The sequence below is a fragment of the Ixodes scapularis genome, unplaced genomic scaffold (genome assembly GCF_016920785.2).
Source record: "Ixodes scapularis isolate PalLabHiFi unplaced genomic scaffold, ASM1692078v2 PGA_scaffold0__279_contigs__length_252992795, whole genome shotgun sequence".
Taxonomy (NCBI): domain Eukaryota; kingdom Metazoa; phylum Arthropoda; class Arachnida; order Ixodida; family Ixodidae; genus Ixodes; species Ixodes scapularis.
The window spans coordinates 117031525-117054492 of record NW_024609835.1 but is presented as its reverse complement, the minus strand read 5'-3'; the positions used below and the strand labels follow the sequence as shown (position 1 = coordinate 117054492).

Below are 22968 nucleotides of genomic sequence, written 5' to 3'. Positions count from 1 at the left end.
GCCTTGGATTGAGGATGTCGCCCAGGGGCGGCTTCCGTCACACAAAAGTGGCTGGCTAGAAATTTCCATGACTGTGTCACGTACAACATTCCTTACCCCCGCTGGACTCTAATGTCTGGGGGTTGAAAGGGAGACTAACAAACAGACTCGCAATAACAGTCTCTTTAAAGGCAGCCATTGTAGGTGTGATGGCCGACATCAATCTGGAGCACCTTATCAAGGCTTGCAAATACATACTTGGATCTGTATCAAGTTTGTCACTGATGCTAGCAGTGGTTTTCTTGAATGAGCTTCAAGAGCATAAATTTTGGAGACCTGTACCAAATGTGGTGCAAATGCATTGGTTATTGAAGGAGGCAAGTTAGTTTTTGCTTTACTTATGTGTGTGTGATCAAATACTGTGGCCACCCCCTGTACTGATGAGTACTTAGATGGTTAGCAGACAGCTAGTCATGTCTGATTAGGACTATTTTTGTTCCTTACTGCCACTTTAAAGAATGGAGAAACTTCTCTTGGGGATTTTTCTTGCATCCTGACCATCTTTTCACAAAATTGTCTGCTTTAGCAACCGAGTAGGAGACAGTAGCTTGGTGCACATGAACCAAATAACTCGTCTCTCACTGGCACGTTTGTACAGCATCAAGATTAAGGATAACCCTACATGTTTTTCATCTAAATCTTTCCCTCGACCAGTCTTGAATAAGTTACTCTCAAAAACTAATCTGTTACGGTTAGTTACTTTTTAAAAAAAAGTAGCACAGTTACTGCAACAAAAAAGAAACTAGTTAGTTACCTTCAAAAAGTACCGCAACATCCTGAAATGCCTCACCCCCATTTCTGACTTGATTTGCTATAATTTTCTAAACGTCGAATGAAAGCCCATTCCTAGAAATCATAGTGTTCAAATCAATGATGACCACAGTGTCAATGTGGCTAGTTAGCTATGGCTAGATATAAGCGAACACTGCTGACTGGAAAGTGGTTATTCTTGTTTCACTGCCCCTCGCTGCTATAACAAGTTTGGCAGAAACACATTACCTAAAATAGCATTTTTTTTTTTTTCAACTTTTCTTGATTGCATTTTGAAAGTTAGCCCACTGCTTACGTTCACTTGATTTTAGCCGAGCCATCTTTCGGGCTGCTACGGTAATGACATTACTTTTGGGTTAATTTTCTAGAACAAAAAACAGGTAAAAACTAGAGAAGAGGTCACTCCCCAAGTGGATTACATGAAGTTACGAAAAGTATGTATTTCACTGCGTATCATAACTGAACAGCCATTGCTTCTCAACATTAATGTCCCAAAGTTTCCTTCGTTTGATGGCAAACGCATTTCTGCCTTTGCTGAACAAGCGTTCAACTAGTGCGCTGGATGGAATGGCTGTGTTGTGTCGCAGGAACAGGTGCTTGACTGCCGGGTAAGCGTTGAGAATACAGAGAGCCGTTGCCTCCGAAGTCTTATTTTCAGCACCTCGAGGTGCTTTCTCAGATTTTAACATGACAGCATGCAACTGTTGAAGTTGTTAGCAACCACTTTCAACACAGGAAAATACTTTCCGTATGCCGGCCACAGTAGTTCCTCTTTACCCTCAGAAACGTCCCTATCCCCGGTATCACATTGCAGGCTCCTTTCAGTTCATAGAGTTGCTCGACATCTTTCATTTTGTCCCCAGCAAACCAGGAACAAACCCCACACAAACAGCAGCAAGTTATGCCTTGACAGTTGACACAATGCCACATTTGTTGCACTAATCAAGGATAGAACACACAGTACCCTTCGGATGTCTCTTTTCACAGTTTATGTGATTAAAAAGCGATTGCACAAGTGTAAGCACCCATAAAATCTACATGTGGTTATATTCGGGTCACGACTGGCGAGTTTGACACTCGAAATGTCGGAACATATAATTTGGAAAGTGCAAGGAATGGCTAGATTGTACTCGTTCAATATCTTATTGCTCAAGAAACAGATATAATGACAAAAGTTGCATCATTCCTTTCGTTACTTCAGAAGAAGTAATAGAATTATATTCATACTCGCCTTAAAGCGGTCCTCCGGCCATTTTTTGAGCTACCCAAACAAATTGCATTTTTTGACTATCCGGACTTCAGTCTTCAATGCTATTTATTCTCTCTAAATTCAAAATAGCAATTAAGAAAACTGTAAATAAAGATGATGCCAAAACCAACATTCAAATTTCCGCGTGCTCTCCGGTGGTGTGACGTAATAAATGGTGCAGACTTTCAGGGCATGCAGGTGGTCTTAGAGTATGTTGAGTGTGTTTTGCATGCTTCTTAGTGAATTGGCCACCAAGCATTCTTCTCCCACCATTAAACGTCTTGTAATCAGTTGGGAACATGGCTTACTGCCCACTTTGTACCATTTCTGTCGTCACACTTCAATGTTGCCAGTAGGGGCTCCCAATTTGAGAAACGATGAGAACGAAATTAGAAAATTCAATAACTTTGCGAAATGTTTTTCTTTTCACACAATACTTGGCGAATTGGTACAGCGGTGTCCATTAGTGTGTTGAGCCAATTTTGAGGCAAATCAGAGGCCATGAAAGAATCGCCGGAGTACCCCTTTAAGAACCAAAGTAAAAAATAGTCGACTTTCCGCAGAGCATTACTGATTTACTCCTTGATGAGGTGAATTAAGATATATGTGGGCGAACTTTAGATTAGCTTACCATTATATTACCAAGGAGTACAAGTTTTGAACGCCAAATGCATAGTTTTTTTCTCCAACAACCAAATCTTGTAAGTACTTCGTGCAGCGCATGAATAATGCACAAAACTTCCTTCTTTCCTGTTGTGACGAGTGTAGCTACGAGTTAGACTTAAAAATAGTAACTCGTTACATTAAGTTAGCAAAAAAAGTAACGAAGTTATTGCAATGTGTTACTGCCCAAGACTGCCCTTGACCAATATAAATCACTAGCGGATGGGTGTCAAACTACCTGCAAGTGTGGTCTTGAGCCAAGCAAGTGGGCAACTTTAATAAAACAGTTGGCAAAGAACTATGGTAACTTAACACTTCTGTAATTGTAACAAACAAAGAATAAAGTACTTTTTCCCATATCTGTTCAATCTTACCTCCCCAGCTTTATGGTTGCAGAAGCTTAGTTTGGGAATTTCTCCATGCCATACCTTGCTGCTTTTGTCCAGCACTTTGTTTGCATGTGTAAAACAAGATTTCACTCAAATAGGTCTATTGGATGGCAGCTACTCCCACTCTTGTTCTGATCAAGGTTTGGTTTTAGTCTACATGGGAACAATACTAATATAGCATACAATCAGTGTAGTACCAAAGGCTTTTCTTAATGCTTCAGTCGTTTTGCCCAAGGCTGGAGCAGTTTTCTTTGCACCTTTTAAATGCCATGGTCAAAATGAAATGGTCAATTGGATGAAATCTTGCATTACGTAGCAACTACACTCAAAAGAGGATAGAGACTGCTTCTGCTATCACTGGTATATGTTTAATTGAGACAGGATTACATATTTTGAGGAGTCCACAAAAGCTCGAGATAATTGAGCACAGTATAGTACACATTACATGCATGGTGGAAAAAAGTATAATGCCAAGAACAAGGATAAAGCACAACTTTTTGGCGAGATGACATTATTCTCATTAGACCACCAAGAGCTGTAACTGACGACACAGCTCGTATCCAAAGCTGTCCGTTGGAACACACTCCAAATAAACATAGCTTGTATGTACAGCAGCCTATCTTCTTGCCACACAAAAAAAAAAAAAAAATCTGCATTGCAACAGACTTGCATTTGAAAACAATGAAATGGCGTAACAAAAATACCCTTTTTACGTTCCAATAAGCTCTGTTCCTTGTAGAAAGCAGGGTTACATCAGAAAGGGAAAAATAAATGATAAAAAAAAGTCTGTAAATAAATTTTGGATCTAGTAAGTAAAAATAAACACATCACTAAAAACATACCTATCTTCTGTTTATAGAATGAAGATTATCTAAAGCTTTCACAAATATTTCCTGCAGATGCACAATCACAAGATGATACATTCGTCACTTTAGTTATAAACTGAAATAGTAGTAGTACTCTGAACTGAAATAGTAGTACTCTTCAGTATCCTGGGTATAGTATCTTAAAAATGGCCTCCTGAGCCCATTCTAGGCAGTGATTCAGTCTCATGACCAGCCGCTTACCAACCACATGAAGCTTTAGTCAGTCTAGAATAGAAAGAAACTTATCTTTCACACAGAAGCCAGAAGCTGGTGTTTGTATGCATTAGCTTTCAGCACTCAAGCAATGGGTATGCCTATACACATTGCACAGATTCAAGGCTTAATGTTTGTGATTAGCATGATACACGAAAGCAGAGGGATCTCTTTCTTTTTTTTATAGTGGACACCACTCATTGTGTCAAAGCGGTTAAAGCTTCCATCTGCAATTTCACCCCAAGAGCAACAAACCTCTTGGCAAAGCTGGCCACACGATATTTGACCCCATCGCAGTTTTATAGACCCAACATGTAGCAAGCCCGTACCTGCAAAGCAGAGGATAGAGTCTCAAATCTCGGCCCAAAGAGCGAAGCAGCGTTAATGCCGATTGGCTTGACTGTGCAGATAGCTTGTCCTTGCATTAAATGCACTTGAGCTCACACAACAGGACCACACAACACGGCACAAAAACAAATCTAAGAACGCAGACAGGATCGCAAAACAGTCACTCCGGGATCTTATCCCATCAACAGCACCGCTAGGCAGCATTGAAAGTCCCAAAAGCAAACGCCAAGTTGTTGCGAACACAATTTTCTCTCCCCTCCTGTAAAAAAAATGATTGAAAACGCCGAGATTTCCTTTAGGTGCTGCCGGATGCCGTGCGTTTCAGTCGCACTGAAAAGAGACAGAGTGGTAATCAGTTGCAGAAGAGAAAAGGCTCATAACGAACAGTGTTTAAAAGGGTTAGGTGTTGGAGAGCAGTGAACTTTGGCCAAGTGGCGCTTGAGGTTTTCTTCTAAAATTGTTGGTAAGACTGGTACATGAGACATAGAACAGTAAGGTACAGTCTCCACCAATATAAAAGACCCATTCGGAGCACGAGGCTGAAAAGGCTACTGGTGGGGGCGCCGCTCATGCTTTGGGCGATTCCACATCCCTCTGAGAGAAGAAAGGTCCTTTGTCAGTTATTCTGTTTGGCTGCAATGTCCAGTTTCGCTCCCCTAAGCACATCATGGAACTGTCCACACCGTCTCAGCCATGTACCTATCTACTTTGAGTAGGTCTTTCATATTGGTGGAGACCGTAGATGTCAGATTGTACTCTCCAAAAATTAGGCCTGTTTGGCTTACGTCAGAAATTCTAAGTCCTTTTGTAACAGCCATGAAACCCATCTCTGCCGCAGCCAACGACCTTGTTGACAACGGTGCACCCAATGTTGTGAAGAAAAATGGGAGTGTTTGATGCATCATTACGCATTAATGTGTGGCTCAGCTGCGCTTAAATCTTAACCCTTTGACGGTCATTGCCGTACATGTACGGCGGCAATTACACACTTCAAAGGGCTTGCCTAAACGCAAACTATAACCTTATAATCGCATAGTATTCGACTTTGTTGGGGATATTTCTACTTCTGAAAATAGACGCTCTGCGGACGTAATAGGCGCGAGCGAGATGGTTGCTTCACATGTAGGCTGCTCTGGCAGTAGTGGCATTAGACTTGTAATGCTTCTCAGAATTGAACTCGGAGGACGAGAGCTTACCATCTGATGGAAAAGCTTGGTAAAGTACCTCCAATTTAAAATACGAAACCGCCAAAATGTCTCGCAAGCGGGCGCCTTATAATGAAACCAAAGGAAAAGAAGTGACCACTTTTCGCCTTCAATATTTCAATTCGATGCCTCTAATCCTGAACAGTCTGCAAGCACTGTATGTGCTCCTATTAAAGATAATAAAAGAAACTGTGCGTCTTTTTTCATTCTATTTTTTTTTTGAAACAAAGCACAATCACTAGGAAACATCATTTGTGAAAAAAAAAATAAAAATTTACGGGATTGTGAAACGTCTTTCCAAAATTCTGAGCTATTTGTCTATTTGGAATCCTTGCTCATTATTATACAACCCAGATTCATTCTTTCGATTGTCTGGATTCATTTACTAGCATAAAAAAGATAATTTCAGTTTCCTGGGAAGCTTTCCTCTCAGTTCTACAAATACGTCACGACAGATCACCAATAGGGAATTTTTGTTGGCTGCACATGATGGCAATGTAGACTGGACTCCGTGGGCGAAGACAGCGTCAAACATTGTTCCAACAGTGGCACCATAATGATATCCCGCACGCATAGTATCAAATGATGACATCTGACGTCTGATATTATACTCAGACACTTGTAAGATGGCCGACCTAATTAAGCTCTAGCATTGCCTATTACACCGCGGTCGGTTTTTAGGTTTTAAGCCGTGCAACGACACCATATGTTGCGCTACAGGGGAGAGTTTGAGGGGATTTGTTTGCAACATTGATCGGTTGAGCCGCATCCTGACTTGATCGTCAAAAGGCGAACCAGAAAATCATTGTCCCGCTCGCAGGAAAAAAAGGGCAAGAAGGCTAGAAATATAAGCAAAATGAATCGTCTTTGCGTACCTGAGGAACGGCAATGTCGAGTTAGTGCTGAGGAGGATCATGGTAAAGGAAATAAATGGGAAACTCACAACTATAAAGCCAGTCGTGAGAAACTGCAACGTCCTACAGCGCCCGCTAAAATAGCACCCAAAAAGGATGTACTGATAGTCGAAAGATCACACGCATGCGTCCCCCCTTGCTTTGGGATTTAAACCAAAACTTAATCATATCTTTTTTTTTTTTTTTTGCGTTACTGTTTTATTTTAGTTCTAATCCACCATGAGGTTCCACAACTGCATTCCAAAACAAATGCGAGCTGCGGCGGGATGAGCAGCATGGTTACGACGGTTACCAAGCGACAGAAGACCCGGATACGTTTGAAACCGGAGCTGTATCCCAATTATGTGATGTAATGGCGTAAGTCTAATGCAAGAACGCTAATAAACAACTCAATGTTTTTATCAGTGCCAATTTATCATTTGAAGATTTAATAATGTTGAATATCTGTTCAACCTATCTACATATCTATCGTGACGTTTTGTTGCTCTTGCTGAAGTAGGGTTGTTACCGACAGTCCGAAAAAACATGATTTTTAGACACTGTTTATAAAGTGCAGATGCAATATTTCGGCATAATACCATGGAATCAACGTCTTTGTGGTTGAATAACTGTAAGAAAAATAAAATCTGGCAGACACATTTTTTTATGACCCCTTTAAGCTGGAGAAATGCTTTACTTAGAGGCAAGGGCGACGAATAATTGACGAATAAACCCCGAAAAAGGTGTTCCAAAGGACATCTGGACTCCTGGGAAGCTAGTTTGAGAACCTATGCTTTCCTTTATGCCTGAATGATGGATGAAAACGGTCACAGATGGTATTGCAACCAAGCTTTGTTTCTTGCTGGGAGCATGAAAACACTAATCTAACACTTGGGACTTTCTTTGGTCACTTTAGGTTACCCACCGGATGTCTGAAAAGCAGAGCTTTAGGAAACGAAGCAGGAAAACACCGTTATCTTGCCTCGAGGTTAGCAAATTATAAAACTAGCTAAGTCACGGGACCATAAACGAGGCCAAGATGATTGCTCCAAAAGACACTATACTCGTTGTTAATGACCCTCTTACCTTCTACTTAGCTATACACCTAAAATGCTGCATTTTTACAATACTGCATTAAAAAAAAAAAATGAGGGAAGAATTTTTTTTTTTTAAACAGAATTAAAGTTTTTTGGAGCATGCACTGCCATGGTTAGCTACAATTTTAGTTCTTCGTGTCTCAGCCTTCTGGCTTGTAGGCCCGCATACTGAGCTTAGTATTGCTCGGATTTCACCATCTGTACATTTAAAAGATTTCAGAGGAAGAATGCTGTCCACCTCGGATGGTACTAATAAAATATATGAGAACTATGAAATTTTTTAACAGTGGTAAATATGGTGCTGTACCATGCAACACAAAATTTTAGAACAGCGGTAAGTATGGTGCTGTACCACACAACGAGACTGTGGCCTAAATTCAGCGTATCAGCATAATACTTATCTTCTTTCTGGCTTGCAGATTAAAAACTTTACCAAAGTAATTCCTTAGTCTCCAGCTTCTTCCCAGCTGCATAGCAGTACTGACACTGACATGGCAAGAACGGCAGGGAGGGGCATCAGTTGTCCTGCCTCCAGTGCAAGCTTCCAAACCTTCAACAACGTTTGGGCCTCTGGTGCACCTTGAGCGCTCGTGCCCAGCCAGAGCGTGGTGGGAGGCACAAAACGCGATCTGGAGGCCGGGCGTTTGAAAGACTCGCCCCGCTGTTCTCATTCTGCAAGTGACCATGGCGCAGCCTCGCAAAAGGAACTCACGGCGGTCGTAGTTGTTCTGCAGGTGCTGGGTGACACGCATGCGCGCATCAGGGACGTCGAACGAGATGCCCAGCCGGAGCAGGTGCCTGTTCTTCTCCACCAGCCGTGCAATCTCCATCTCAATCTTGTTGCCCAAGATCATGGGCCTCTGGAATCGCAGCGTGCGGATGGGGTTTTACTCGAGCATCGGGAAGAGAATGTGGAAAACCAACGTGCGGCTAGGTGCTGCTTCCAGCCCCTGAAACCGCCTCCAAAATGTTGCTACCGTAGAGTTTCGAAACAACATCCGTCTCGGGTGAAGAGGTAAACGGGGAAAAATGAAAGTGGGCAATTCTTTGGGATGCAAGAATAAAAAGTTGTACGAAAGAAGCTATTGACAAAAGGACACCTACTATACTCCATTTCACCTAATATGGACCGCAGCAAACGCTACGAGCCATCGGAGCCAGTTCGATTTCGTGCGAGTGTACGTGACCTTCCGGATGCGAGCAGGGACGGGCAGGGTGTGGAGTTACGTGACGTGCTCACAGTGTTGGATTGATTAGCATGACTTACGACGTCTCCTGCAGTACATAGGTGAAACGGGCCATACCAACTCGCGTGGCTTGGGAACCAATATCGCAGACCATACACGGCAAACTTGCATTAGACTGTCATAATATTAGAGGTAATTTTATCTATCGGTGCAAATAATAATTTTCCCTCCGTCTAAAAACAGTCACTACCTGAGGGTTACCCCTGTGAGTGGTTAGGTACTCGTGTGAGCAACCTGCATGGCCGTACACCTTTTGCCACAGCTGCCTTGTGCAGTGGCGCATGCAAGTAATTTGCACGCACTCATTCGAAAGACCTGCTGGTTTTCTTTTCTTGCTGGTACCTTGCAAGTTTCTAATTCTAACGAAATGATGATGCGGGCATTTGTTGGAAACTACACGGCATATGCCTCTAACTGCAGCATTTAAATAGACCAAGTATATAATTTGTAAAGGGACTGACTGGATTTTAAACAAACCAGTTGAACCAATTCTTCCACGTTATACAACATTGTTTCTTGTAGATAAACTATTACAAAGTGTATGCATGTTTTGAATTTGCACTGGAGTCAAGCTAAACGACCCTTGGGCACAGAATCCTGATCTTAGACTGAGATAAGCCAGTTTGAGTGCACACATTGAATATTAGCTTAGAATTTCAGAAATGTGCAAACTGAGAACTAGACATAAGAGACTGGGTGGGCACTGCAGCCGCCTTGCATACCTGGTTTGAGGCCCTCAGCTCCTCGAGCGTTTGTGTGACATTTGTGGCCGCAACCAGGTCCTTGAGCGTGGGGCCGCTGATGTAGTTGGACTCCACATTGAGCGACTTCAGTGTCTTGTTCTGCCTCACAGCCTCAATCAGGCGCTGCAAATACACAGAGCCCGGTTATAATGGCAGACTCTCAACTATCAGCCAAAGCTACTACTAGCTGCACAAAGACTTGTTATTGGACTGGTTTGTGCATGATGCTCAGGAAACTTGTAAGTGCCAACAGAGACGGACACGAAGAAAGGGACATGGACAAGCACTTGTTTGAGGCCCCCCTCCTCATGTCCGTCTCCACTGGCACTTTCCTGGGCACAATTGCATTACATTTGATTGAAGTGCAGATCTGATGCAACTTAAGCTCAATGCTCTGTGCTATAGTTTCTGTGGGTTATAATGACTATTCCAAATGACTGTCAAATTATCCCTGACAGCCTCAAAAAAGAAAGAAAGAACAAGAAAAGAATTAATTTTATTCAGAAAGGTAAAGAGGCTATCCTATAGAGACTTGACCTATGAAAAGATCCTAACACAAGTCACTTGAGTAGAAGACAACAAGTGTTGATGAGCCACTATGACAATGCTTTAGTGCTCAATATAGTCCATTTCAGCACCTTGCATTTATTGCTAGTTCAGTGGTGGCAACACAAAAAATAGCAAGGTAGTATCTACAAGATGTGCCACTTTCACTTGACAGTAAATGGGTAAACTGACAATTGCTGGCACTGAAAATCTAATAATGGTATTAAAAGTCAAATTTGGAAACAGCGCAAAAAAAGACAAGGGACAAGAACGAGAAGTGAACGAACACAATGCTGACTGGCAACTGAAGTTTATACCTGCGAGGAACAGAAAGGAAAACATAAGAGATGCAAGATAGATAAAACATAATCCACCCCCTTGAGGCACGCCCGAAACACTTAGACAAATCTGCCGAATTTCTTAATGAAAGACATTTCGTCATCTGCCAAACCCACGGACGGGGCACTTACACACGTGTCCGCTCCATAGGTATAGAAATAAAAAAACGCCTCATCAATTTCTTTAGTCACTTTGTTGCGGTGATGAGCCAGAATCTTAACCTCCGTGAAAACTGGAAACACAAACATCTGTAGCCAGTGAACTGCATAGAACTAAAAAACACCTCATCAATTTCTCTAGTTACTTTGTTGCGGTGACGAGCCAGAATCTTAATCTCTGTGAAAACCGGAGAACACGAACATCTATCGCAATGAACTGCAGGTTTGAATCGGAATTTATAGCAAATAGTGATTTCGGCCAAGCGATTGAGAATCATAGAATAGCTTGAATAGACATAGTGCAACCACTTTAGTCACATGCTCCATAAACAAAGAATAAGACTGGGTTTATCAACATAAAGGCTATGCATGTGCAAATAGCTACCTAGCCAGGGCCTCACATAAATTGAAAGAAATGGTAGTGTAATTAATCCGTTTCAATCATAGCTAGGAAATTATCATATTTAATCATTTTAATGAGAGTTTACTACTTGACCACAAAACAAACTAGTAAATCGGGCACTTACCTTCACTAAGCTGTCGGTCAGGTCGGTGTTGGCCAGTGACAGAGACTCGAGGTGCGTATTTTTCTTAAGACCCTCAAACAGCTTCTTAAAATCTTCTCGTCGAATATTCTGCAGATGCAATTAAAAGACATCGAACATTCGCTACATATACTCACAGCAAAAACACAAAAAACAATTCTATTTGTGAAATACTGAAGTAAAAATGACTTACTAAATGATGATGAACATAGAAAAAACATGCTGAAGACACTTAAGGGGACACACCCCCTGGGCGGGTCAAACTTTTGAACCCTTGACTTAAAGTGTATTAAAATTACATGGTAGGCTGGTGGTCATGCTAAAGTGTGCATAACATAATTTCAGGTTTGTCGGTTAAATGGGAAGGAAATTAGAGCAGCTTCTATCAGCAACATGCCTACATTGTTTAGTTAATGTATCATCGGAAAACTGTTACAATATTTGAAGATCTTTATTCGCTAGATATGTAGCAGAATGCCTGGGGGTGCGGCTATGGAAAGTTTTTTTTTTGTAAAAAGTCATTTATTTCTGTAAATTTTCTCTTCTGCAAATTTGGTCAACTTTTTGTTCTTCTGTGTCTTTGACAAAATGTCAACATTTTTTTTTATAAAAGATATCCATCAAGTGGCAAAAAAATTCCACGTCCGCATTCCTTATTAAATTTCAGTCAGGAAAGTGAAGAATGAGCCTTCTCTATATTGCCATTATCAAACGATAGATTGACTAAAAATACCAAAAAGCGGAACGGAGAAAAATGTGTTCCGAGTGCTCCAAATCCTACCTTTTCTTTAGATTCGATGGACAGAAAATAATTTATAAAAAATTAACTATACAGTGTAAACTAATTAAACTTTCTGAAAATACTCTTTAGATGTTGTTGGATGTAAATATGTATGTCACTTTTCAAAATCAACTTTTTTTGCAGAAATTTTTTTTCTCGGTCGTGTCCCCCCTTAAGATTGCTAACGTGTAGGAATGCGAACACATTCCTACAAACAGCGCACATCTTCCTTTTGCACACGGCGCTCCCTCCAATGGTGACATCATGCACCCCCATCGCACAGGCCCTCTCGGCTTCACGGCTTCCGTGACGAAGCACCTGCGTTACTGTGCTTTTCTTTGAGTTTTATTCCTGAGGCGTGTCCACTTTGACCTTGAGCGGCACTTGTTTGATGAGATATATTTATGGCTATCTTTCAGGCACAATGCCGACACCACCTTTTTGCGTAACGGGACATATAAGGCTTTCGCCTTAAAACATAAAAAACGGACGTGAGAGGCACAAAATAATGAGCTTGTTTTTAACCTCAACATTCTCCCAATAACAGATGGCGGCAAGGGTAACATTTCGAAAACGGTAATTCAAAACAAGTGGCTAATTCTCTAAACATATATATTAAGGTATGTAGTAGCCAGATGAGTAGCTTGTAAACGTGTGTAAAGAATAAACTTTAAATTGGGAGGAAATTCAAAGCTAATAGTGGTTTTGACAAAATTTTTTTAAATTTAATAGCTTCTCTAAGCCTTTCACTACTGCACCATGCTTTAAATGAAAACCCAGCTGAACTCATGAAGGCTGTACCCAAGATTCCACTTTTCCATTTCTAATCTAGTCAGTAGTGATGGGCCAAACCTTTGCCAAATCAAAAATTCGGCGCCAAATTTTGAGATTCGGCAACACCGAATGTTTGCCAAACTTTTCTAAAGATTCGGCAAAAATACATTGTTACCAGACCTAAAAGTTTATATACCGTTATCGTGCGAAAAAAGTTTTTAGGTTCTTTTTGGATGCACACTGACACATTTATTAGTAAATAAGGTGATATTCTACAAAATAATTGTATCGGTGTCATTTTCGTGAGTTTACTGGTAATTTTAAAGCGACTTTTTCCAGAAGTGCTGCGACAAATCAGGTTGAGTAGAACTGTGCGTAGCAACATCGTTGGTACGCAATCACGGCACAAGGTTCACCAGAAGAACAATATTATTGCCAATATGCATGTTTTTCAATTTGAGTCACTTCAGTTTTGCATGAAAGTGTGCGTCTCATATTCGCAACGTCTCCTTTTTTAACTTTTAAAATACTGGTTTCTGACATTCGGACACACGAGACAATTAGGAAGATGGTAAGAGTTAAGAATGTCGGATGTGCAACATTGAGCATGATAGTTCTGTATTTAATTTTGTGTGGATAGATGAAAACTGCAAAATCACACTAAAAGCATTATGATTTTGTTTTGGCACGCACTACTGGTGAGCCAAAAACGGGATTGCTATAATGGCGAGGACTGCTTTAAGTTACTTATCAGTCAGCGTAGCAACTGCCTGGTTGCACCACTGGAACAATCAAATGAAAATCACGTTATCCTGAATGTACCGCATGATTTGTCACTTGTGCAGTGGATGGCATCATTTTTGCATAGTTTCTTGGTCAATCTTCTGTTCTTGAGGTAGAAAATATTGAAGAGAACACACTCGCAAAGGCTGACAAACACACAGTTACCACATCACCTAGTTCGCACCTTGCCGTAACCACTGGTAGTACTACATTGTATGATGGTAACCGCACGACTGCACACCGTCCATTTGCAATCCGTGGCCCCGTCGCATTCTCGCGCGTGCGCAGGAGTTTGCCAAATTTTTGCCAAACTTTCCTTCAAAAGTTTCGCAAGTGCCGAACTTCGCTGAATCTCAAGTTCGGCAGATTCGGTCCATCACTAATAGTTAGATTGGCCTGACAAAGCTCAATGCCTACTTTGGGATAGCCAGTAAACGACACATTTTACATAAAATTAAGCCTATACCTAATTGAGGAGATTTAAAAATATTCTTGCTATATGCAAGTATCTCTTCTTCAGTCACAAATGATTAACACAAGGTGTCAGGGCATCCCTGCCTAATATACACTCATGCAGAATAGCCAGTTTAATATTGAAAATTTTATTGCAATGTAGATATCAACATTAAAGTTGCCATTTCTTCTTAAATACACCAGGTGCATGCTTCCACCATATCACTTTGAAAGTGTGCTTCCTTTCTAAGCACGCAACTGTAACATTTGTGCTTTTCTAAGTGTTAATAGCAGCATTTTCACCCCGTTGAGTGCACTTCTTACTGAGCACTAGTGCATGGCAGAGAAGTAATACATGTAAAAGAGCTTTGTCGGACTTTTCTGCAATTCACCGATGCTCGGTAAGAAGAGCACTCAACGGGGCTAACCTGCCGCGACCAACACTTGGAAAAATATCAATATCGCAGTTCACCTCGAAGTGAATATCGAATAGAGTATTATTCACAACTACTTTTGAATGTGTATTTTTTATATTTCGGCATTTTCCACCCACATAGGTGAAAGCACATTATTAATTAGGACAGTCACTATTGGGAATTTTAATTGCATGTCTTCGAACCTGCTTTCACGGCTTCTTTTTTACATCGCTCGACGCTGTGAATATCTTATTCGCTCAAGAAGGCTGGCGATCGAACCTGCCGACACAGCTTTCTGTTCTAGCAGCTAGATGCCGTTGATTTTGCTGCAGTCGCCAATAGGGCATAGACAACGCAGTAACAAAGTTGTCCCCTAGTATCAACATTGTTGTTGCTACCAGTGGACAACACATGGGGGCACATCACTGTTCTCTGAACGTCACAAGGGTTGCTGACCTAGCAATTATTCAACCTCCTACTACGATTGAGAAATGTATGTCATCCTGTGAAGTCCGAGCTGCACCAACTAAATGGAGTAAAAATACAAATTCATTTCATGATGTCTTTAAATAATCATAGAAGCAATAAACAGTTATGATGACTTTGCTCTTCATTAAAAGGCCACAGAAAATCCCAAGATCAATATCTTTTTAACAATCTCAAACACTTCAAAAATGTGTGGCAAAACACCAAAAAGGAAATTCTGGCAAATGAAAGAGTTTGTTGAAGTTTGTGTCCTCCTCCCCTAATTTGCACTCCTCCTTGCTTTTTTTTTTAGTGATGTAATTAGTGAAGGCATTTTTGAAAACGTTGAGAGCTGTCGCAAGCTGCATGTCTGTAATAATTATTATTGTCATTCATACAAAACTTTTTTTTTTACAACAGCTGTAAAGGCACTACAATGCTGTCGTCGAAAAATAACAATCAGACCGGATCTGTTAATGATAAACATCGACCGTCGCCTAGCTTTTTCTTCATACTCTCAATAAGGTGGCACCTGGCGGCTGTGCTGAGGGCGTCGAGAGGGGTGCGCATGATGGGGAAGTCATGGACAGCTTGGACGAGTCGTTTTGTTGCCAGGTAACCTCTCAGATTATCTCTCATGCAGCACGTTTGCAACGTTGCCCCTCACGTCGCTAACTAAGGTCTGCTTCACGTCATTTTCTTCCTCACCTTCTTAAAAATCGTTTCAGACCGACTAACACTGCTAAAAAAAAAAAGAGGCACTGAAAAGTGACGAGTCGTCTGCGTGCGAAAAAAGGACTCGCAAAATACTCTCACGGTTGACCGGATGGCACGCGCTCGTGCCCATGAGCGATGCGAGGGAAAGAGTGAAAGTTAAAAAACACTTCCTGTTTGAAGGTTTGAAGTCATCCAAAAGTCAAGGAGTGCACCATTTCGCTAACTATATCAGAAATTCGGGCGGGTGTTTCAAATCGAGCTTTCTGAAAACATTTTTTTTTCTCTGCAAATACGCAGTTCTCAAGCTTGATATTTTTAGGATGATTCCTAGGAATCGTTTTCAGTTGCTTGCACTAATGAAAAAAATGTCGATGTTGGGGTTGTGAGCGGGCCTTTAGGACAGGGTTAAAGATTGGAAACATGAACATCAGTCATTACCGGCATTCTCGGCAGGGCACCATCGCTAAAACTGGCGTGCAAAATAGGCCACCCGACGTTCTCCCTCCGCTACGCCCACTTTCACCATAAAAGCTGTCCAAGTTGCCCACCTTGATATTGTTCCAGTTGAGAGTCTTGAGAGAAGGGTCATTGTCGGCAACCTTGTCTGACGTCTGCTTAGTGTTGGTGTCATTGTCAGGCTCCATGGGGAGGGGCTTGGGCATGGAGGCCTTCACAAGGGCTGAAAGACAAATAAACAGCCACAGGTCAGCTTTTAGTTGTCTCTTGGGTAAGAAAACTAAACAATATCTTTAAAAAGAAAGTAAAAAAAAAAAATCAAAACTGGAGGGATTGAAGGGAAACACAACGTGATTACGATCTGTTCGTTCCCTTTCCTGCATCGCTCAATCTCGGGCTTTGTTCATAAATGGCCATGGGCTTGTTTGTTAAGCATTACGACAGTCTCACTATACTTGTTTGCAAGAGAGGATCCCGAGCCCCACCAATTTGAGCGATGCAGAGTAGCCTAACGTTTCCGCCATGCTGGAGTGTGCGAATGTGCACCGACCAGAAAGGGCAGCAGCCATGATGAGTTCTGTGATGGGGAGCATGTGGAAGAAAAAGACGTTGGTGTGGCCAAAGGCATGCGAGGGCTGGGCTTCTCTTGATTGCCGGGCTTGCTCGGAGAAAGGTGTGTTCTTTTTTATGTCTTGCCCGTCTTGTACCTCTTGCGGGTAACCAGTACGCATAGATCCCCAGACGTCAGCATGACATGCACCGCAGTAGCATACTCTTTGCACATCACGGAAGAACACCAGCTGCTGATAACGAGGGTGCGGAAGGACTTACTCGAGCATTCCTATATGCACTTTTGAGACCACTGTAAACAACTTTATTTTCGTGGACTCAATACAGTCTAAGCTCATTACCACAGACCTGGTTACAACAGATATTTGGATATAACATACCGATTTGTGAAGTTCGGTTGGTTTTCCTCTACATACCATTGAATCAACTTCATATCTGCATAAAATATACTCCTTTTACAACAGACCAAAATCTTGGTCAAAATCAAGGTCTGTTGTAACGAGCTTAGACTGTATTTCACGAACTCGGAGAAGTGTGGTTTTTAGGAATATTTTTCGGGCACGAAATTTCATGAATCAGGGTGGTATGCTTTGTATTTGTTACGATAGGAAACATATTCACGGGATCTCTTTTTCGTGATATTATATACCAATGTCCCAAATCCTAGCCCCCTGCGATAAAAATGGAAAATAATACCCTCAAGCACAGGCTTTGTGAAGAGAGGGGCTGCGCATAAAACAAGATTTTTGCTTTTTACAGCAGTCTTGGCATCAGCCTTCTTGGAGCTTGGTGACTACAGTAAAAAACCAAGCAAGCGCCCACTCAAAATTTGAAGATAATTGCGAAAAAATAGGGGATGGGCACATGTCAGGTCATCAAATTTACATACGATATATGTACTGTGCATATTTTTTCAGATGTTTCAAGTTTTGGAGGTGAGCACTTAGTATGGAATGGGTGGATGTACAGAATTCTACAGTAAGTATTTCTGGCACTCTTACACTACGACATGTGCAAAGGTTTCTAAAAAAAGTGGAATGTTGCAAAACGTGCAGCCCCCTACTGTGTCATGGCATCAGTATGAACAAACATGATGGTGCCCATAGAACAAAGCAGATACTGGTCTATACAAGTTGTATAGACCAGTATCTGCTTTGTTCTATGGGCACCATCATGTTTTAGGTCCTCGCAAAAATTAAGTTGCTTAAAGCATGTATTTGCTATTGGCTCGGTCATTTGATACATTTGTATTCTGCGCTTTGGTGGCCGAAGACAACACCTGCGTGCTTTTAAGTACTTTTTGACAGTCCCTAGATGTTCAGTGGCATTTGCTTCGGCAAGAGACACCTGGCAACGTTGACAAGCAAACACCCTGGCTGGAGTGCAGGTGTGTCTCACCTCGGCGCATGGTCTGAGGTTAAGCCGGGAATCCACTTGCAAATGCGTGTAGTCCCCCCAGATGTCACCACGCCTCCTTTTCGCTAACTTACAATACCGTGTGTTCAAAGGGGCGGTGCAACAATTTTTGTACTTTGGCCAATTATTTGCGGGAATCGGTCTATGTCGCCAGTAACCAAATACTTTTTTCACGCATGCGCTAGCTTTTATAAAAATAATCAAACAAATCGAAGGTCAGGGTACCCCTACACTTGCACCATCAGGGCCCTCCCTCTACAATAGTTAACTTTTCATGGTTTGATTCGGCTACAACAGAGCACTGCACCTGCTTAGTATCAATGAAGGTTGCGACGAACGACCAGGACAATAAGTGGTTTGCTATGAAAACGGTGGGGAGGGGGGTAGTCGCACAGAGGGAATGGCTTTGTTGACTTCTGACAAATGGCACCACAAAAACATGTGTACTCCCAACGTGACACCCTAGTTTCCCTAAATACCACAAGTGGCTGCAGATTGGAAATTTTTCTTTTGCAATTACACAGTAGAATTGCTGTGATTAAGGGGAAGGTGGCGCGTTTTTTCGCACTTGTGCCGAGGTAAACAATGTACAAAATACAAGCTGCAAATTCTTTTAACATTAAAATTGTTGCACTGCTTCTTTGAAGGAAATTCACTGCTTTTACTATTGAGTAAATAGTCTAAATCAATAGTCTATTATGTATACAAGACTCTTGTTTTTTTTAAGATGATGGCAGCTACATGGATACTACCATATTTACTGCAAACTTACGGGACATGGCAAATCTGCAATGGGAAGATAACCATCACGATTGGTTGGCTAATCAAAGAAATTTGTTCATTTCCTTTATTGAGTTACTGGTTTAGGGGTCATGCTGCACCTGTAGTATTGAAGGTTATCGTAGCTAGGGACTAAAGGAACTTTCAAAATTTGTGAAAAAAGCAATGCGCTTCCAAATATTCATCATCCAACTCGCATTACCACATTCCCGATTTGGAAACTGGGCAAAGAAAGGGCACTTCAAGTCCGACCCACAAAGGTGCTAGTACATTGGTACTAGACTCGTGGTACATGCTATCCTGGCCCCGCTCAACTGCAAGTATGTCACTGTCTACAGATTAATGCAGGCAATTTCTGCAAACAAAGAAAAGTGTCGTAGGAGCACATTACATGCAGAAAGAGAGATGGTACCGACATAAAGAAAACAAACAGAAACCAACCACTAAACTGACAGCATCATGTTATGTCGGTCAACTGGTGCACATGTGAGAGCAGAATTAATGAACCAATCGAGAAAATAATGACAATGAGTGAATCAAAGAGCAACAAGGAAGATCCTGGATTTTCTGCGCTTCCTTTTATATGATGCAAGCGCCTTGTCTTCCAAGCCCCTCGGCATTGACTACATTGTGCTCCTACAGTTGGGACATAGGACGTCATATTTTAAAGTAGACTGACTAGCCACAGTATTCTAATAAAACCTTCACAAGACGAATGTGACTCCTGAGTTTCAAGGTGCAAATGCAGGAAGCCCTAGTTTGGATGACTGTATACTTGTTGGCACATAAATCAACGAGAAAGCATAAAAAGGGGTAGACATGGTAACTCTGAAGCGAGGGCACAAAAAAGGACAGAAAGAAACGAAACTCCAAACGCAGCGAAAGATTTAATTTCCAGACCATATTTACAGGTCCACAGCCACGCAAGGAGACACACGCTGCCTGAGGTCACACAATTAAGGCAGGCAAGACCCAAAGAACAAAAGACCCCGGCAACTGACAAGAGGACACTAGTTTGTAGGGACATAAGGAAGCCGTGCAAGAAACATGCTCTCTAAAGGCAAGCAACCAACACAGAGGAACCAACAAGGTAAACACTTCAACCACACCCCTTCTTCCTGGCCGGTGGCTGACCTGAGGACACTAGTCTAAGAAACAAAAAGGTTACCATGTCTATCTTTAACCGGCTTGCCTGCCTACTTGCTTTAGAAAAAACATAAACCTAAATTAAAAAAAAAAAATTTTAATTTATTTTTTAATTTTGTATTTTTCGGTTTTAGAAATTAATTATACACCCTTAAACCAAATTTGATAACCATATGCCAAATAGTTATGTTGATATAAATTTTTTTCAGCACATTGTGAAGCAGTAACAATGTGTGAAGGAGTTCAATGTTCAGATGCATTTTTCTCAGTTCCACTTTTTGCTGCAAGTTTCATTCGAAGGAATCTTTTGTTCCAAGGTAAATATATTCTGATACCACAATCAAGATGTTTCTGTACTGAAATTTACTGGGGAATTGGGCTATCTACTTTATTTTGTTTTAACCTTAGGTCCTCATTGAGAAAAATCTATGTTTGCAAAAATTGACATAGGGCAGGCATGCATCTCATATTTTGAGGTAATCACTCTTCCTGAAATATTTACATTAGAGTTATAACATCTAGATAACCCGAAGTTCCACATCCTCCACTTTGTATTCAAGCAGTCAAAATGATGCTTAATAGCTTCATTTGCATATCATCGATTTCTTAACAAAGAGTGACACATCATATTATGCAGGCATGTAAAATTGTCCTAGAGAGCCAAAAGTTTTCACAATACACCTACCACCTTATGTGAAATCTCCCCTGCAAATTTCATTCCAATCACTTAAGTAGTTCAGAAGTTAAATCTCTAGTCAGTGTCCCCCCTTAACTTCAAAAGGGGCGATTTTTTTTAACATGCTCGTTGTACCAAATCTTGCCAATCAAATGCAATGCAATGATACAGCAAAGACCCACAGACCAGTCCAACATACTGCAGAATAAATGATGAGGTAAACAATTAGTATATGACTACTACTTATCCCATGTGTAAACTAGTAAAAATGCATTCATTAATTAAACAATGACTCACATTCAAATCCAGTCCCTGGTCTTTGCCTCCGGTTGGTCAGGGAATCATGGTACTGATCTTGACTCAGCATGCTGTGCAGGCCAAGGATTGCTGGATAGAGCAAATTATCATACATGATAGATTTTCGTAAGCTTGCATGAACATTACTGAGCATGTACAATGCACATTAACAAGGCATGTCTGGGAACAGTCAAGCATAAAATGAAGCTTCAGCTACCTTCAATAAAGTTGGGAGGTAGGGATCAACTCATAACAAATTCTGGAAAACAAACACCTTAAAAAAAATGTAGAAAAAAAAAAAAACCTTTCTGAATTGTCACCATAATTTTTAATTAGCATTAATTACGACTGCATAGAATTCAGAATTTAGACTTAGCGAGCTCTTAAATATTGTTCTGTGCGCAGCAGAACCTTCCCAGCTTGTAAATTGAAAAAGAAAAGATCATAAAGAGCAACTTTTTCAAAATAAACCCCCTTATCTTGCAAATTGAAATCCGTATGGTAAATGCAATTACAGCTTTTACACAAATTTTCTCAAAACAAGAGTTTTGATCGCTCCCTCTACTTGGGAAGCTCATATTGTTGTAACTGTCATTGTAATTTTATTTCTTTTGTTTTGATGCAATGATTTTTACGTTAGAGCATCTCGGACACATCCAAACCACTGTTGGTATTGTTTTGACATCTGGTAATCGCATACTAACTCGTTTTAAAGTATGTATGGTTGTGTTTTTGGTTGAAATACCGGCGCAATATCTGCTACATTTCAGCGTTTTCTTGGAAAGCGAGCTGAGGTCCTGAGCAGATGCGGGCAAGAGAAAGTGTGCTACTTAAAAAGTCACAATATTTTCACAAATCTTCATTGCTTCAAAAGCATTTTTGCTGAGCTTACAGGTATGTCAGGTTTTTATGCCCTTGATGATAGACACTCTAAAACCATACTATAGAGAAAATATCCAGGGAAGAACTCAGAATTGCAAACACAGCCATTAGAATGAAAAAGCAATCACCAGGTTTTTTTGCATTTCTCTTAGCATTGCAATGCCACTGTAAAAATTACTAGGCTGATGAAAGCACTCATTTGGGACACTAAATTATAAGCTAAAATTTAATACTTGTCAATATCTTGTCAGAGTAAATAGCCCCCAAAAAATGCCAATGTTGTGTTTGTGCTATAACTGTGTTGCCCAGTGTAAGTACTTACAAACTTACCGTATTTGCTCAAGTAATAGCCACACTTCTTATGAACAAGGCCCTTGCATCTACATTCCTGCAGAACACACATACAACCAATCATTTCGCTCTGCATAAAAAATGCAGCAAATAACAAGGTTGAGAACATGATTCTCCATAAAATCGTGATCAGAGTAGATAGAATTTTCGCGCGAAGGCATTGTTTCTGTCTCGTAAACAGCTGCCATTTTTCTGCCGATCGTGGCGATTCCATATTCCTGCGCTCCGTGGGAAAGCAGACCCACAGGCTTTGTTCATAAACAGCATGGCTATTACTCGAGCAAATACGGTAATGGAACAAGCGAGCTGCGTCTTATCTCATGGGAGCGCTATTCTGGCTGCAGCCCAAGGCCGACAGCATGGCTGGACTGTAAACACTGCAGCAATTTTGCTAGTGGGGCAGTCTATGTTTATTGCTGCTTGCCTGCACAACCATGAATATATGACTTTCGAAATCATCAGTTGTTGCATGGTTTATTCCGTACAAATACGAAATACCTACCGACTAAGCTATACAATCACTGACGATTTCGGCAGTCACCTATGCACCTTCGTACGAAAGGGTGGAAATAAGAGTAGATAGACTGGTCAGCAAAATCGCTGTAGTGTCCTCAGTCCAACTGCGATTTCAACCTTGAGCAAGTCCCCTGCTTGGGCTGTTTTACCAAGAACTACATCAAAAAGACTGTTTCTG

General features: G+C 41.1%; 1 protein-coding gene across 3 annotated transcripts in view; it reads right to left on the bottom strand.

Annotated features, from left to right (window-relative positions):
* Positions 1–3460: 3460 nt before the first annotated feature.
* Positions 3461–22968, bottom strand: part of LOC8050849 (tropomodulin) — a 131641-nt gene continuing 112133 nt past the window's right edge. For all 3 annotated transcript variants that reach the window (XM_040498908.2, XM_029968811.4, XM_029968812.4), the window contains 6 exons: positions 21042–21131; positions 16249–16379; positions 11294–11401; positions 9703–9846; positions 8446–8593; positions 3461–4868 (listed from right to left, as the gene is read on the bottom strand). In XM_040498908.2, coding sequence (XP_040354842.1) covers positions 4834–4868; positions 8446–8593; positions 9703–9846; positions 11294–11401; positions 16249–16379; positions 21042–21131 — 656 coding nt within the window. In that variant the 3' untranslated portion in view covers positions 3461–4833. The remainder of the gene's footprint in view (positions 4869–8445; positions 8594–9702; positions 9847–11293; positions 11402–16248; positions 16380–21041; positions 21132–22968) is intronic.